The following is a 13,234-nucleotide window of genomic DNA, read 5'->3' on the forward strand; positions in this document are numbered from 1 at the left end:
AAAGAGCCTAATTCCTGTTCTGCTACTGAATCATTCCCCCTTTTACAGGAGAAAAGGGTCGTGAGCGCTCCATGTGCCGGCTCAGCTGTAAGAAGTTAGTGATCACATAAGAATAAAACACTCTGTTGCCTAGAAGCTGTTCTTATTTAAAAGGGTGAAAGTTAAAAAGAGAGAGAGAGAGAAAACCATCTTTTACTCCCTAACAGCTCTTGGTATATCCCACAAACCTAAAATATCCTTAAATATATAGAGCCTACCCAGCTACAAGTGAGCTAATGACAACAAAAAATCGTATTTAAATCCCCTTAATATTCTTCCACCTTCAGAAGACTATCCAATAAATAGAGCTAGAAATATACAATTTCCCCTTTCCCCAGATACTGCAATTTTCCAAAAATGAAGGGAAAGAAGATATTATCTCAATACAAGAAAACAATTAAGCTCTTAGTGGGTTTTGATTCCAGGCCTTTTTCACCTCTACAAGTAGTGGCTCAATTAAGTAATTATGGATACCTTTTCTGAGAGCAAAGCTAGACACTCTAACAGAAACCCTAGGAAATGCACGTGGACCTAACGGAAGCCACACAGGGTGACAGAGCATGGGCTCTGAGAGTCCAACAATTCTAAGTTCAAATACCAGCAATTTCACAACCACCCTTTCCGTCTGCTTGTCATCTGAAGATAGCGACTAGCGTCAATCTCACAGAAGAGTGACGAGGCCAGGTGACACAGCATGGTTAAGTGCCCACAGGCACACAGACAGGAAGAGAATATACACAGTACTTCGATGGCCATCCCCCTCTCTATCTCTGCACCCAAAAACTATTCCTCCACTTTTTAATATGATGATAACCTCAAAGTAATTATTTCCTTAGGTTTTAGAGACAAGAAACAAGAAACAGTCACTCACTCGTCCCATCATCTGGTTCGAAGTGGCCAGTGTTGTTCCACGTACTGCCGCCGCTGTTAGTGCCATAGTTATCGTCGGTACTGGCCGGCTCTGCGTAATCAGCGGGGTTAAAGGTTCTGGGGGTGGGGGTGGGGGGGAAATGCTTAAAAGAGTCTCTGAGCTCTAAGCAGCACCAGCAAAAATGAACTCAGAGAGGATGGCCACAAGAATCCTGACTTTGCCCTAACAACAGATCAACCAAGCCCATTCTATAACCCTATATACATCTACTTCCCTCACTTATCAGCCTACCTAAAATCCTATGGTATAATCTCAATTTAGATCTACCATCTGTCCTGGATTAGGACATCAAGAATCATAGTAAGAGGCGTGGGTCATGACCCCAGGGTCCTGCGGTAGAGGGTATTGGGCTCCCTGCCCCACAGGGAGCCTGCTTCTCCCTCTGCTGTGTTCCCTCTCTCGCTGTGTCTCTGTCAAATAAATAAAATCTTTAAAAAATAGTAGTAATAATAAAATCCACGTAAAATTTTGGAAAACAGCAGGTATATGCATTCAAATAAAGCTATGAGATGGAGAAAATGACCCAGTCGGGGGGACACTCATCTAACCCCAAAGTCTACATACCTATCTGAGTCAAACGGTCTAGAAATTTTTCTGATCACAGCTCCGGTAGGGCTGCCTATTACCCTCAGGGTACCAGGCTATCAGCCACTCTAGAATATTACAGTGGTGCTTAGGGGAAAAAAATTAAAGACTTCAGCACGAAATCAATGACACTTACCCCATTCCTTGAGCAGAAAACCTTCCTCCTCGTCTACCAGAGCCACCTAAAGAGAAAAGGAGAAAAAGAGAGGGAAAAAGACTATTTTAGAAGCTGATATAAAACTACCTTGCTAAATGAGACAACTCTGCCATAGTTAACTGGGTGATATGATGAAGATGTTCTCTCTCACCCCGCAGTGCAGTTAATATACACCACAGGAGGACCACCATTACTACAGACAGACTTTTCCTTTGCTGACCAAATGCTGGTCCTTAAGCAAATACGTTAACATCAACAATAAAGATTAAAGAAAATGACACCTACCTTCTTTCCCACTGCCCACTCAGCAATCTCTAGAATTTGCATGACATCTCAACAGTTAAGATAATGAGATGCCATATGAATTTGCTTGTTTTCAAATAAAGCAGACCCCTAAAGAACTAACAGTAAGAGTAATCCTGCCCCCCATTTTCACCCCCACCCCTCAAGAAATTGATCACCTCTGCCTCGGCCACGTCCTCTTCTGCCTCTTTCTGTACCTCTTCCAGAAGGCCCTCCACTCTTGGTGCCATCTAATCCGTTTTCCTGACCCCGAACTAAAATTAAAAACACAGCCAGAGCACAGTCAACAGAATTTATCTAAATATGTAAATGGCATGTAGAGATGGTGGTGGGGAGTTGAAAATGAGGAAGAGAAAATGAGCTGGAAAGGTGGGATATGAGGTCTACTCAGGGATGAGCCACACAACAGAGAGCTGTAGGTTATACAACTTCACCAATAACTGCAGAGTAATTTCATGCCAACCTGGTAGCTGCAGCTAGAAAACGCTACCTGTAAGAGGTACCAAGGCCTCACAATAAAGAGCGGGAAGAAACAAATCAAAAGAATATTATGGTTACTAGGGCCAGCCTAGCAGCGTTCTGACATCCCTCAAGTCCAGACATTACTGACCCACAGCTGGTTTTGTTAAAGCCCCATGCATACACTCTCGTCCACGGCTGGCACCTCTCCCTCGTCTTGGTGGCCCACCACGTCGCCGACTATAGTCTCGGTCACGGTCTCGATTTTCTTTGCCTTCCTCGTTGGATTCCGTTTGGCCACCATCCTTCTGTCCGGAGACTCCCTTCTTCTTCCCGACCATCTCCCACGAATGCTAAAGGGCAGAGCATTCACGTCTAATCAATATGGACTGCTATCAGGAAATCACAGATAAAAGCTGGGAAAACTGTCAACCCTTTTCCTCTCATCATCCAAGTCTAAGATACTTCCACTAATTTATGTCCTGTTTAAATGGAGGGTACAGACTACAATCTCAGTACAAATTCTACACCTATCACTGCAAAACCAAAGTCCTTTATTGTAGGGGAGGTGCTTAGAGCTAATGGATTGCAGGGATCACTTCTATAAGGATTGCCAAGATCTGGATCCAGAGCAGTCACTTGGCAGATCAAAGGACCTAGTTATTGGTCCCTATCTTTCAAGGCTATTTCCAGGGCTGAAAAAACAAATTCCCTTTGGATTCAGCGACTCTCAACTTTTTACCGTCTTGTTCCTGTCAAAGCAAAAAAGAACTGAAAGTTTCTAAAGGTTGACTTTGAATTCAGAAGGAACAAACCACATCGGGCTCCTAGGCACATTCTCTCATCAAGCAACCAGAATTCAGGAGGGAAACAACTGCGCCTACTCATCACCACCCCCAACCCTCCAAACCACACTCTCTAACACACACACCAATTTCCTTTGCTAAAAAAGACCAAGTCAATAAGACATAGCCCTGGCCCTGAGACATGTGGACTATAGGAAACCTTCTATTCCAGGTTTTATATGCTGTGTTCTCCCTATCCTTCATGATCTGATAATAGTCCAATTAAACTTTCTCCAAAGCAGGGTAATCTGTGATTCATTCCACACTGCAGGACAGAAAATCTGTGGTAAGGAAAGTAAGCCAGACCATCCTGCAAAAACCTCATTCCTCAGGAAATGAGTTTTATAAATCTTAAGTTTTAAAAACACACCCCTCAGGGCCCCTGGGTGGCTCAGTTGTTAAGCGTCTGCCTTTGGCTCAGGTCATGATCCCGGGGTCCTGAGACCCAGCCCCACAGCAGGCTCCCTGCTCAGTGGGGAGCCTCCTTCTTCCTCTCCTTCTGCCCACACTTGTGTTCCCTCACTCACTCTCTCTCTCTGTCAAGTAAGTTAAACCTTAAAGAAAGCAACAACTCTGGATTCACACATATTTTGCAGAAAATACATACAAATAAAAATTCCCAAACACCGGGGCGCCTGGGTGGCTCAGTAGGTTAAAGCCTCTGCCTTCGGTTCAGGTCATAATCCCAGGGTCCTGGGATCGAGCCCTGCATTGGGCTCTCTGCTCTGCAGGGAGCCTGCTTCCTCCCCTCTCTCTCTCTGCCCGTGTCTCTGCCTATTTGTGATCTCTCTCTCTCTCTCAAATAAATAAAATCTTTAAAAAAAAAAAAAAAAATTCCCAAACACCAAGACGACCAGATCTTTACCACCCTAGTTCCCATCTCACTCAAACAACAACGACCCAGTGCTCAGCAACAGCTATCCAATATCTAGTAACTTTAAAGAACAGGGACCAAGTACAATATGAAATGACTATTAATTTTTTCAGGTCCAATTAACATTACGGTCACATAGAATATCCTTCTTTAAGGGAAGCATGCTGTAGAGTATTTTATTTATGATGACTATAACTTACTTCCAAATAATTCCAAGTGTCCATCAATGGATGAATAAACAACATGTGGCATATCCATATATTGGAATACTGTTCAGTCTTAAAAAGGAGTGAAATTCGGACACACAGCCACAATATGGATAAACTCTGAAAACACTACGCCAAGTAAGAAGACATAAAAAAAAAAAACAAATACTGTATGATTCCACTTACATGAAGTACCTAGAATAGGCAAATTTATAGAGACAGAAACTAGAAGGTTACAAGGAGCTGGGAAGATGGGGAAAGAGGTCTGGAGGGAGTTATTATTTAAGAGATACAGTTATTTGTTTGGGAAATGAAAGAGTCCTGGAAATGCATAATGCTAATGGCTGCACAACAATGTCAGTGTACTAAATGCCACTGAATTACACACTTAAAATGGTTAAAATGAGGGACGCCTGGGTGGCTCAGTCGGTTAAGCCGCTGTCTTCATCTCAGATCATGATCCCAGGGTCCTGGGATCGAGTCTTGCATCGGGCTCCTTGCTCCACAGGGAGCCTGCTCCTCTCTTCACCTCTGCCTGCCACTCTGCCCGCTTGTGCTCTCTGACAGATAAACAAATAAAATCTTAAAAAAAAAAAGTAAGACGATAAATTTTAAATGTATTTTACTATAATTTTAAAAAGTTTTTAAGTTAAAACCTCAGCTTAAAATTATAGCAAAATCATAACCACAATTCTAAAGAATCTATAATAGTTCACTAGTAACTTTTTAAAAAGATTAAGGACCCACCCAGGACTCAGCAGCTCCTTGCTGCCTACTTTTCCAGTCCAAGCTCATTCCGCACCACAGCTGGTAGGTCATTTTATGTTCACAGTCGCTTCAATTCCTAAGTTACTGTACTCCTATTATAACTAAATCTGCATCAGGAATCCTGGAAACTAGACTCAGAACAGCTTTCAGAGTTTTCAGCTAGTTTGTCTTAAAACCTGGCAAAAGCTTCAGAAACCTGTCACCCTTCCCTTCTCTACGGCATGTATCAGCAGCTGGCACTACCCAGGTTCTATAAGGAAAAGAAATTACCATGATCTCCCCAAAGGCACTGCCAGTTTTCTGATATGACCTCATCCACCCAAAGACATCCAACATCCCCTGGCAGCTGACATTACGCCCCACTGGTTTCACTAACAGATAGTTTATTTGTAGGATAAGCCTACATTTTCCAGTTTATTTTCCTCTCTGACGTTGTGGAAGGTTAGCTTCAGAGCATTAAGCGGAAGATGATGGAAGGTGAAACGAATGTGACTTGAAGGAGGGAGGGACGGTGGGAGCGAAGTAGGATTCCAGACTTCTAAAAGGCACGCGTTCAGTCCGACCTCTTCCCCGCACCCAAAAATCTTACAATTATTCTAGAGTAAACTCAAAGTGAGCCAAAGGCACTATTATCTGATTATCCAGACAGTAATTTTCAAGTAAGATCAATAATGTAAAATCTCAAACATTTTTTTTAAAGTAAACTTTACACCCAACATGGAGCTTGAACTCATGACCCTGAAATCAAGAGTCACAGGCTCCCCTGACTGAGCTAGCCAGGATCAAGACCACAGTTTTTAAGAAAAAAATCCACAAATTTAAATTCAACGACTAAAGAAAGCTTTCCACTACTATTTCCTATTGTCTCAAGGAAACTGACAAACCTCCAACATTTAGCTAATGTGACACTGTAACACCAGTAAGCTGATCTCTCTCAAAGTGAACTCTGGTTATCTACCCAACCAAAGATCCCCAGAGTAGGACCACATCCAGAGTAGGACCAACGAAGATTACTTTAAAATGATATACTGCTTATTAAAACAATAAAGTTCTCTGCTAAGCACCACAGGCACATCCCAAAGGTTAGTAAGGCAGAACACCTGCTCTTAAGGGACTTAACAACTTGGGACAGTGATAAGACAAGCACAAAAATATAAAGATCTCATTAAGTGGAAAGGAGAAGAGGTGAAATTCTAGGGCAAGAGGTCCTCCAAGATACCCCTATCATCTCCAGGTATGGTCAAAAGGCTGTTAACAATCTCTCACTACCTCAACAGAAATAACTTCAAGCAACGAAAATATATTGTAAAAGGTAACACTAATGAGAATGTCTTGAAATCAGAATTCACTAGTTTGTGTGGCTTTATTCAACAGCAATACAACAGATGAGTAGAATGTTCTATGATTAGTAACTAAGGCTAACATATAGCATCCCTACCTAATTCAGAACCCAGTCCGGAAAACACTCGATAGCCTATAATGAATGATTTATTCTAAGGGAATTAAAAAAGACAGATTTTATGTCTCCTCCTACTTACTGTATATAAATTTTAAGTATTCGTAACCCACAGCAAACAATCTCCAGGGCAGTTCTCTGCTCCGTTTGGAGAATAAAGTACTCTCCTTTATTTATTTATTTTTAAGTAATTTATTTATTTATTTGACACAGAGAGACAGTGAGAGAGGGAACACAAGCAGGGGGAGTGGGAGGAAGAGCACACTCTCCACTGAGCAGGGAGCCCGATGTGGGGCTCGATCCCAGGACCCTGGGATCACGACCTGAGCCGAAAGCACTTAACGACTGAGCCACCCAGAAGCCCCTAAACTACTCTCCTTTAAGCTGAGTTACTCCACTTGCTATTTTTAGAATATTCTGAGCTTCTCAGCCAGGGACCCACTTTCTAGAATGTTCCATTAACACTCTACCGTATCTGGGTTTCCTTCCAGTAGGACATTGATGGCTCTGTTGACATCTCCATTGCAGTCATGCAAAGCAATGACACATTCATCCTGGTTCTTGCCTGTGATATCAATCAACTGAAAGAAAAAGATCAGCAACCATCAAGAACAAGCTTGCACTCCTCACAAAAGGAAGCCAGGTGAGCAAGGGAAAAGGGAGAAGACACCAGTTGAGTCTGAAAGAACCCCAGGCTTAAAAAAGCAAAATATGCAGAATTTTGGTATTCTAGTTCAGTAAGCAAAATATTTACCTTTGATTAGGGATGGGGCCAAAGTATTTATGAAATAATCAAACAATGAAGTATCTAATAGGGAATCAAACCCAGAAGCACACAGGCTTCACCACACCATCAGCTTCTACAATTCCTAGATGGCACAACTGCTCAAAGTTGCTATAAGAAATGGCATCAACAAAGTCATCCAATAAATAAGAAGTTAAAATTAAGATAAAACCTTTTCGAACAAGGTAGCCGTCCAAAGCGGGATGGTAAATCAGAAAACAAAAGCATGTACTTATTGGCTTAACCTATTATATTTCAGGTCATAATTCTTTCTATACCTACAGCACAAAGGACCCTGGTAGCTATCTGTGACATTTAACTATGCTTTAATCCTGATGTCTTTCCCCACTGCTTACAGCAAATTAGCAATACACTCACTTGTTTCACCTTCTCCTCAAAGTCAGCATCATTATGGTCTGAAATCATCTGTGCAAGTCGAATTTGTTCCGCAGTGGCCTAGGAATTAAAACAAGTTCAAGAAAGCATGATCGAGAGACAACAGTTTAGAGAAGTAAGAGGGCCTATCTAGTCAATAATCCACCCCACCTCCCAGTCCAATTTCCTTCTCCTTGTTACAAATGACCAAGTGGTAAAATACTAACATCAAGTAAGATGCCTAAATTTGCAAAATGACGAAACACAACACAACACTGAAGCTATTAGTATTCCACCCTATGATCCCTAGAAAACCAGGGAGCTTTTCCACCGATGTTCACAGTTAAAGCAGCTCCTCTTTGGGGATCACAGTGCCTTTTTGAAACATTTGTGCCTTAAATAATTTATATTTATTTGCAATGTCACGTGTAAACCCTGTTCCTGTTTCTGCAAGGACCAATGCCACCCCCTAATCTCTAGGGCTGAGAACAACGTTAAGATTTTGTCTGAGGGAAATGCTACGTTACAGATACAAAGCCCAGAACCCATTCTTTCCAAGTCTCATGATGCTGTATTAGACAGCAAAAAGGAAGAACACTGCATCACGGCGTATCATTAACAGTCATCAAGCCCTACTTAGAAAGAGCCAAGGATTAGAAAACAAGAAGAAAAAATCCAAACCAAGAATCCAAAGCACAAAATACTGCTGCATTGGATGGAAACCAGTAACAGTTTGCTATCAATAAATATCAAAAAACAGTAATGCTATCAATAAATCCATATCCCTTGGGTTCTTTACCTGTGGCCGCTGCTTGTGCTGTGTCTGGTTTTGGTTTTGAGGTTGTTCCCAGTTTCCCCGGGCTCGGTTAGTGCCCACCGACGTCATCATTTACAGTATATACAAATAACAGTATTTACAAGGTAGAATACTGAAAGATTTAAAAAAAAAAAAATTTAGATGTTAAATATGGGCAAAATGTTTTCAACTTCTCTTTCATCAGCATCTTCACCACTTTTATTTCTTTAAAAGCAACAAACAAGAAAATTCATCTGTTCTTAAGACATATTAAGCTTGATAAATTCCTTAAGGAACAATGGCTATTAATCTTTCTGTAGAACAAAAAATATATAAAGCAAGTGTTAAGTCCTGGTTATTTTTTTAAGATTTTATTTATTTATTTGACAGAGTGAGAGAGATCACAAGTAGGTAAAGAGGCAGGCAGAGACGGAGGGGGAAGCAGGCTCCCCGCCGAGCAAAGAGCCCAATTCGGGGGCCGTTCCCAGGACCCTGAGACCATAACCTGAGCCAAAGGCTGAGGTTCAACCTACTGAGCCACCCAGGTGCCCCCAGTGATGATTTTATTTTTTATTTTTTTTAAGTTATGGGCACAGTCTGATTACTAGGCCCCTAGACATAGGTTTTGTGAAGTTTTGCTATCTTGGTAGCCAAGGGAAACAATGTTAATAAATCAAAAGCCCTCTACATGGAAATATCTAAAGTCCCTTTGACAGAAGGAAAGATAATCAGCAAAACCTGGAAACAAAAGCTTTCCAGGAAGGGGATTAGTCTACACTCCAAATAAAAACAATTTAAAATACTGTACTCAGTCTACCTTCAGCAGCACTCCTACCTCCCTTTACAACCAGCTTATGTATGTCGCATGCAACCTCCAAGCGAGGTCTAGCCTTCCTCCCTCCCTCTTGTCTTTCCTCACGCAGTGAGAGCCTGTGTAACCTTCAACAAAGCGAGTATTAGCCCCTGTGACTGCTCAGAATCCCAGTCAGTTCCCCAGATAATTCAAACACAGTTTTCCCGGCTATTTCTGTTGCCTCCTAGTCCACAGTTCCCAGGCGCCAGAAATGCAAAAACTCTTTACCACTCACCTTAATACACAGAGAATCCCAAACCTGTCCCAAACCAAAGTGTCTAGCACAAAGTTTTATTTGGAAGAAAGGGCTTTTAGGATTATCTTTTTTTTTTTTTTTAAAGAAGAGTTAGGATTTTATTTTTTAAGATTTTATTTATTTGACAGAAAGAGAGAGCACAAGCAAGAGCAGTGGCAGGCAGAGGGAAAGGGAGAAGCAGGCTCTCTGCTGAGCTGGGAGCCCAAGGTGGGGCTTGATCCCCGGACCATCACCCAAGCCGAAAGCAGATGCTTAACAGAAAGAGCCAACCAAGTGCCCCGAGGATTATCATTTTAAACTTGAGACACTACTGCCAGCAATAGGACTTTGCTGAGTCTTTAAAAAGAGACAGAGAACACACAGGGCCTTCCCAAAACCAGAACAGTTTTTGTTATTAACAGTTCTAGCAAGCAAGGATTCTCCAGAACTTAATGTCCCTTCATTCATACTTTGCTGTAACACAACCTCAGCTGCTGCATTTAGTAAACAAAGAAAATATCCACCCCGTGATGAAGCGCTCAAAATAAGATGTTACTCTGCATTGTTTTATTCTGTCCCAAAGAGAGTAAGCTTATATTTTCTGCTCTACACACAATTTTTTTCATTAATGAAACTTTATATATGGGGTAATGTTAGACCACTCAAAAGACACTGCTGAATTTGAGGGAGAAATTAGTTGGGCTTCTAAAGAAATACAGTAGGATTATTAAGGAAGTGAATTTCATTGGTTTTTTGGGTCACAAAGAAAGCTAACTTCCCTGTGGATAAAGTCTTCACCAAGTTGGATCAACAGGATGCACAGGTCTTTGGGGTTTTTTTGATACAGTCATTAAGAATTAAGAGTTTTACATTCTCTATCGCCAAAATTTTTAAAGAATCCCAGAGCTAATTCTCTAACCACTACCTCTTCTCCCTACACACGTGCACATGTGCACACAAAGGCCTGTAAATATTTTTAGCTAGTAGAGGATTATTTGCTACACAGTAGTCCATTTTCCCAGATTGGCATTATAGCCAACTTTCACCACTCACAAAAAAACAAGTGTTCTTTCACCAGTACTGCTGGATTCAAATCAAAGAGAAAAATTAAAACTAGATGAAAACTATTATACTTACTAATTGGCTCTAAAATGAAATTTCTAATGTGAGTCAATGCTCCTGTAATTTACAACTACTGACTGCTTTCTACTTCTCTCGTGATTCCAACCGAGGAGTAGGATACTACAGATGTGAATTGCGTGCCTACCAGTAGGGATGACTGCACGCGCCCAACCTGCGTAAATACATTAACGAGTTTTCCTGAAAGGCTCCTAACTACTGACGGGAAAAAAGAAATAATCCTGATCAGTCCGGCTGTTAACTTCCATTTCTTTCTTACAAGTGCTTTGAAATGTGTGACTAAGAAAATTTTACCACCTAGGCAGGTAACCACACTGAGCGACAGGTCAAAACTGAGTGATCTGGGATCACCGGAGGGCACAAAATTAGTAGCCTTTTAGTAGCAAGCAGAGACACATACCTAGAGTTATCACAGTGGAGGGGAGGAATCTTGTTAAGTACTTTTCCTTAGAAAATAAAAATATCTACAGGAAACACAGGAGAAGTGTTGGGAGACCAAGCGAACAGCCCAGGAACAAATACTGGTTTCAATACAGGAATGCCCTTGACCATCTTTTGGAAACCAGCTACTTGAAAAAATAGCCAGAGAAATTTTACAGAAAAAAATAAATAACAAGTATTTATTGAGTATCTACTATGTGTCCAGTACTTCAGGAAATACAAAAGCAGGAGGACTTGGTTGCTGCCCGCAGGGAGCTTACAATCTAAGTTGCGAAACAATTCAGCCACTCTGAAGCTGGACCGGGGGCACAGGGCTTGCTGCCTGTAACCCAACTACGAACTCCCCTGGAGGCTCCGTGGAAATGGCCCCACACCCCCTTCTGCATACACTCGAGTCTGACTTTAAAGAGTACTTGCCAGTTAGGACACAGCGAGCAAAGAGGGGCTTCAAAGACCAGACACAGGACAGTGCGTTTTAAGGTCCTGCGTCCGAGTTCGGGGCCGGCCAGCCTGCTGGTGGCAGCGGCACCGTCGCGGCTCCGCTCTCTGCCGGACAATGCTCCCAGAGCGCGACGCAGGCTTACCAGCCCAGGCACCCACCCATGGCCGGCGCGCCGGCTCCCCGTCCCCGCCCCGCAAGCCCGCCGCCCCCCCGCAGGCCACGGGCGGGGAAAGGTGGGTGGACAGGACAGAAACGCGCTTCTCCAGGTCACACTCAGGGACGCGCGAAGGCGAAAGCGGTAACAATGACACAAGCCAGGCCTGTCCCTGCGCGGTTTTGCTTCCCCGCCATCCCGCACCGGGGGCCGCGGGGCCAGCCGGCTCCCGTTTGAGACCTCGGTCTGCAAAGCGCTTTAGGGACTGTCCGCCAAGCGAGGGGCCTGAAGAAATTCGGAATTCCGGTCCGAGGGCGGGGGCGGGCGCCCCCCCGGGCTCTGGTGACGTCCCGCAGGCGTGAGGCCGCCTCCGGGGCTCGCCCGTCCAGCCTCCCCTACACAGCACCAGTTCGGGGCGCCCCGGCCGCAGCACGGACAACAGCGAGCCCACGACAGCCACGACACGTCCGCGCGCCGCGGCGCCGCGGGAGAAGGAAGGGCCGCCAGGGGCGCTGACAAAGGGGCCGGCGTCGGAGAGGGGACGCCGGGCCCCGCGCGGAGGAGGGAGGCTCAGCCCGCTCCGCGCCGCCTCGGGAGCCCCCGGGGCCGACCGCCGCCTCCCGCCCGCCCGGAACCAGCGAACCCCCGCGCTCCAAATTCCGGGCCACATGGGCGGTCTGGGGCAGCGCCCCCCGCCGCCCCCCCGCCGCCCCCGAACCGGGCCGGGTCCGGATCCGAGGCGGCCCGCAGCGGGCTGGGGAGGGAGGCGGCCGCCGCGTCGTCTCCACGGGCAGCGGCCAGAGCAGAGCAGGCCCTACCTCAGGCGGGACCCAGGCCGCGCTCGCTCGCGCTCTTCCCCGCGCTCCCCGCTCGGGCTCCAGCCGCATGGCCCCCCCCCCTCCGGCTGCCCAAGCCCCGCCCCGGCCACGCTCCCAAATCGAGGCCCCGGCTCCGGCGCGGCCCAGTAGGCCGCAGACCCAACCATAAACAAAATCCCCGGCGGCCGACTCGAGGGGGGGCGCCGGGCTCGCACGACCGGGAGGGGTGTCCAGTGGGGGGAACGCACGGGGCGGGGGGCCTCCGGGGGGGGCGCCGGCGGGCTAGGGGAAAAGGGAGGGAGGGGAAAGGGAGACCGCGGATTTAAAGGGGCCGCGGACAATACCCGGCCCCGCCGCGCTGCCGCTGCCGCCGCCGCCGCCGCCAACGCCGCTGCGCTCCCAACTTTACCTCAGTCTCCTCCACACTGACACCCCGGGCCGCGCCGCCCCTGTCACGTGACGTGAGGTTCCCTCCTCCCCACCCCCTCCCTCCTTTCCCCTCTCGCGCTCGCTCTCGCGCCTTCCCCCTCCCACTTGCCTGCCTGCGTACCCCGGCACGTGACGCGAAAAGGG

At 45.5% G+C, this 13,234-nt stretch overlaps 1 protein-coding gene across 25 annotated transcripts in view; it reads right to left on the reverse strand.

Moving 5' to 3' along the window:
* UBAP2L (ubiquitin associated protein 2 like) overlaps positions 1-13,173 on the reverse strand; it is a 41,953-nt gene extending 28,780 nt beyond the window's left edge. For 8 of the 25 annotated variants that reach the window (XM_059146488.1, XM_059146487.1, XM_059146486.1 and 5 more), the window contains exons 1-9: positions 13,006-13,113; positions 8,582-8,711; positions 7,786-7,863; positions 7,094-7,204; positions 4,394-4,528; positions 2,659-2,827; positions 2,174-2,269; positions 1,692-1,737; positions 911-1,026 (exon numbers count right to left, since the gene is read on the reverse strand). In XM_059146488.1, coding sequence (XP_059002471.1) covers positions 911-1,026; positions 1,692-1,737; positions 2,174-2,269; positions 2,659-2,827; positions 4,394-4,528; positions 7,094-7,204; positions 7,786-7,863; positions 8,582-8,671 — 841 coding nt within the window. In that variant the 5' untranslated portion in view covers positions 8,672-8,711; positions 13,006-13,113. Of the gene's footprint in view, positions 1-910; positions 1,027-1,691; positions 1,738-2,173; positions 2,270-2,658; positions 2,828-4,393; positions 4,529-7,093; positions 7,205-7,785; positions 7,864-8,581; positions 8,712-13,005 lie in introns of all 25 variants that reach the window. The other 17 variants (XM_059146503.1, XM_059146501.1, XM_059146502.1 and 14 more) reach the window with 4 other exon arrangements.
* Positions 13,174-13,234: the final 61 nt, after the last annotated feature.

This window comes from Mustela lutreola, chromosome 14, assembly GCF_030435805.1.
Source record: "Mustela lutreola isolate mMusLut2 chromosome 14, mMusLut2.pri, whole genome shotgun sequence".
NCBI lineage: Eukaryota > Metazoa > Chordata > Mammalia > Carnivora > Mustelidae > Mustela > Mustela lutreola.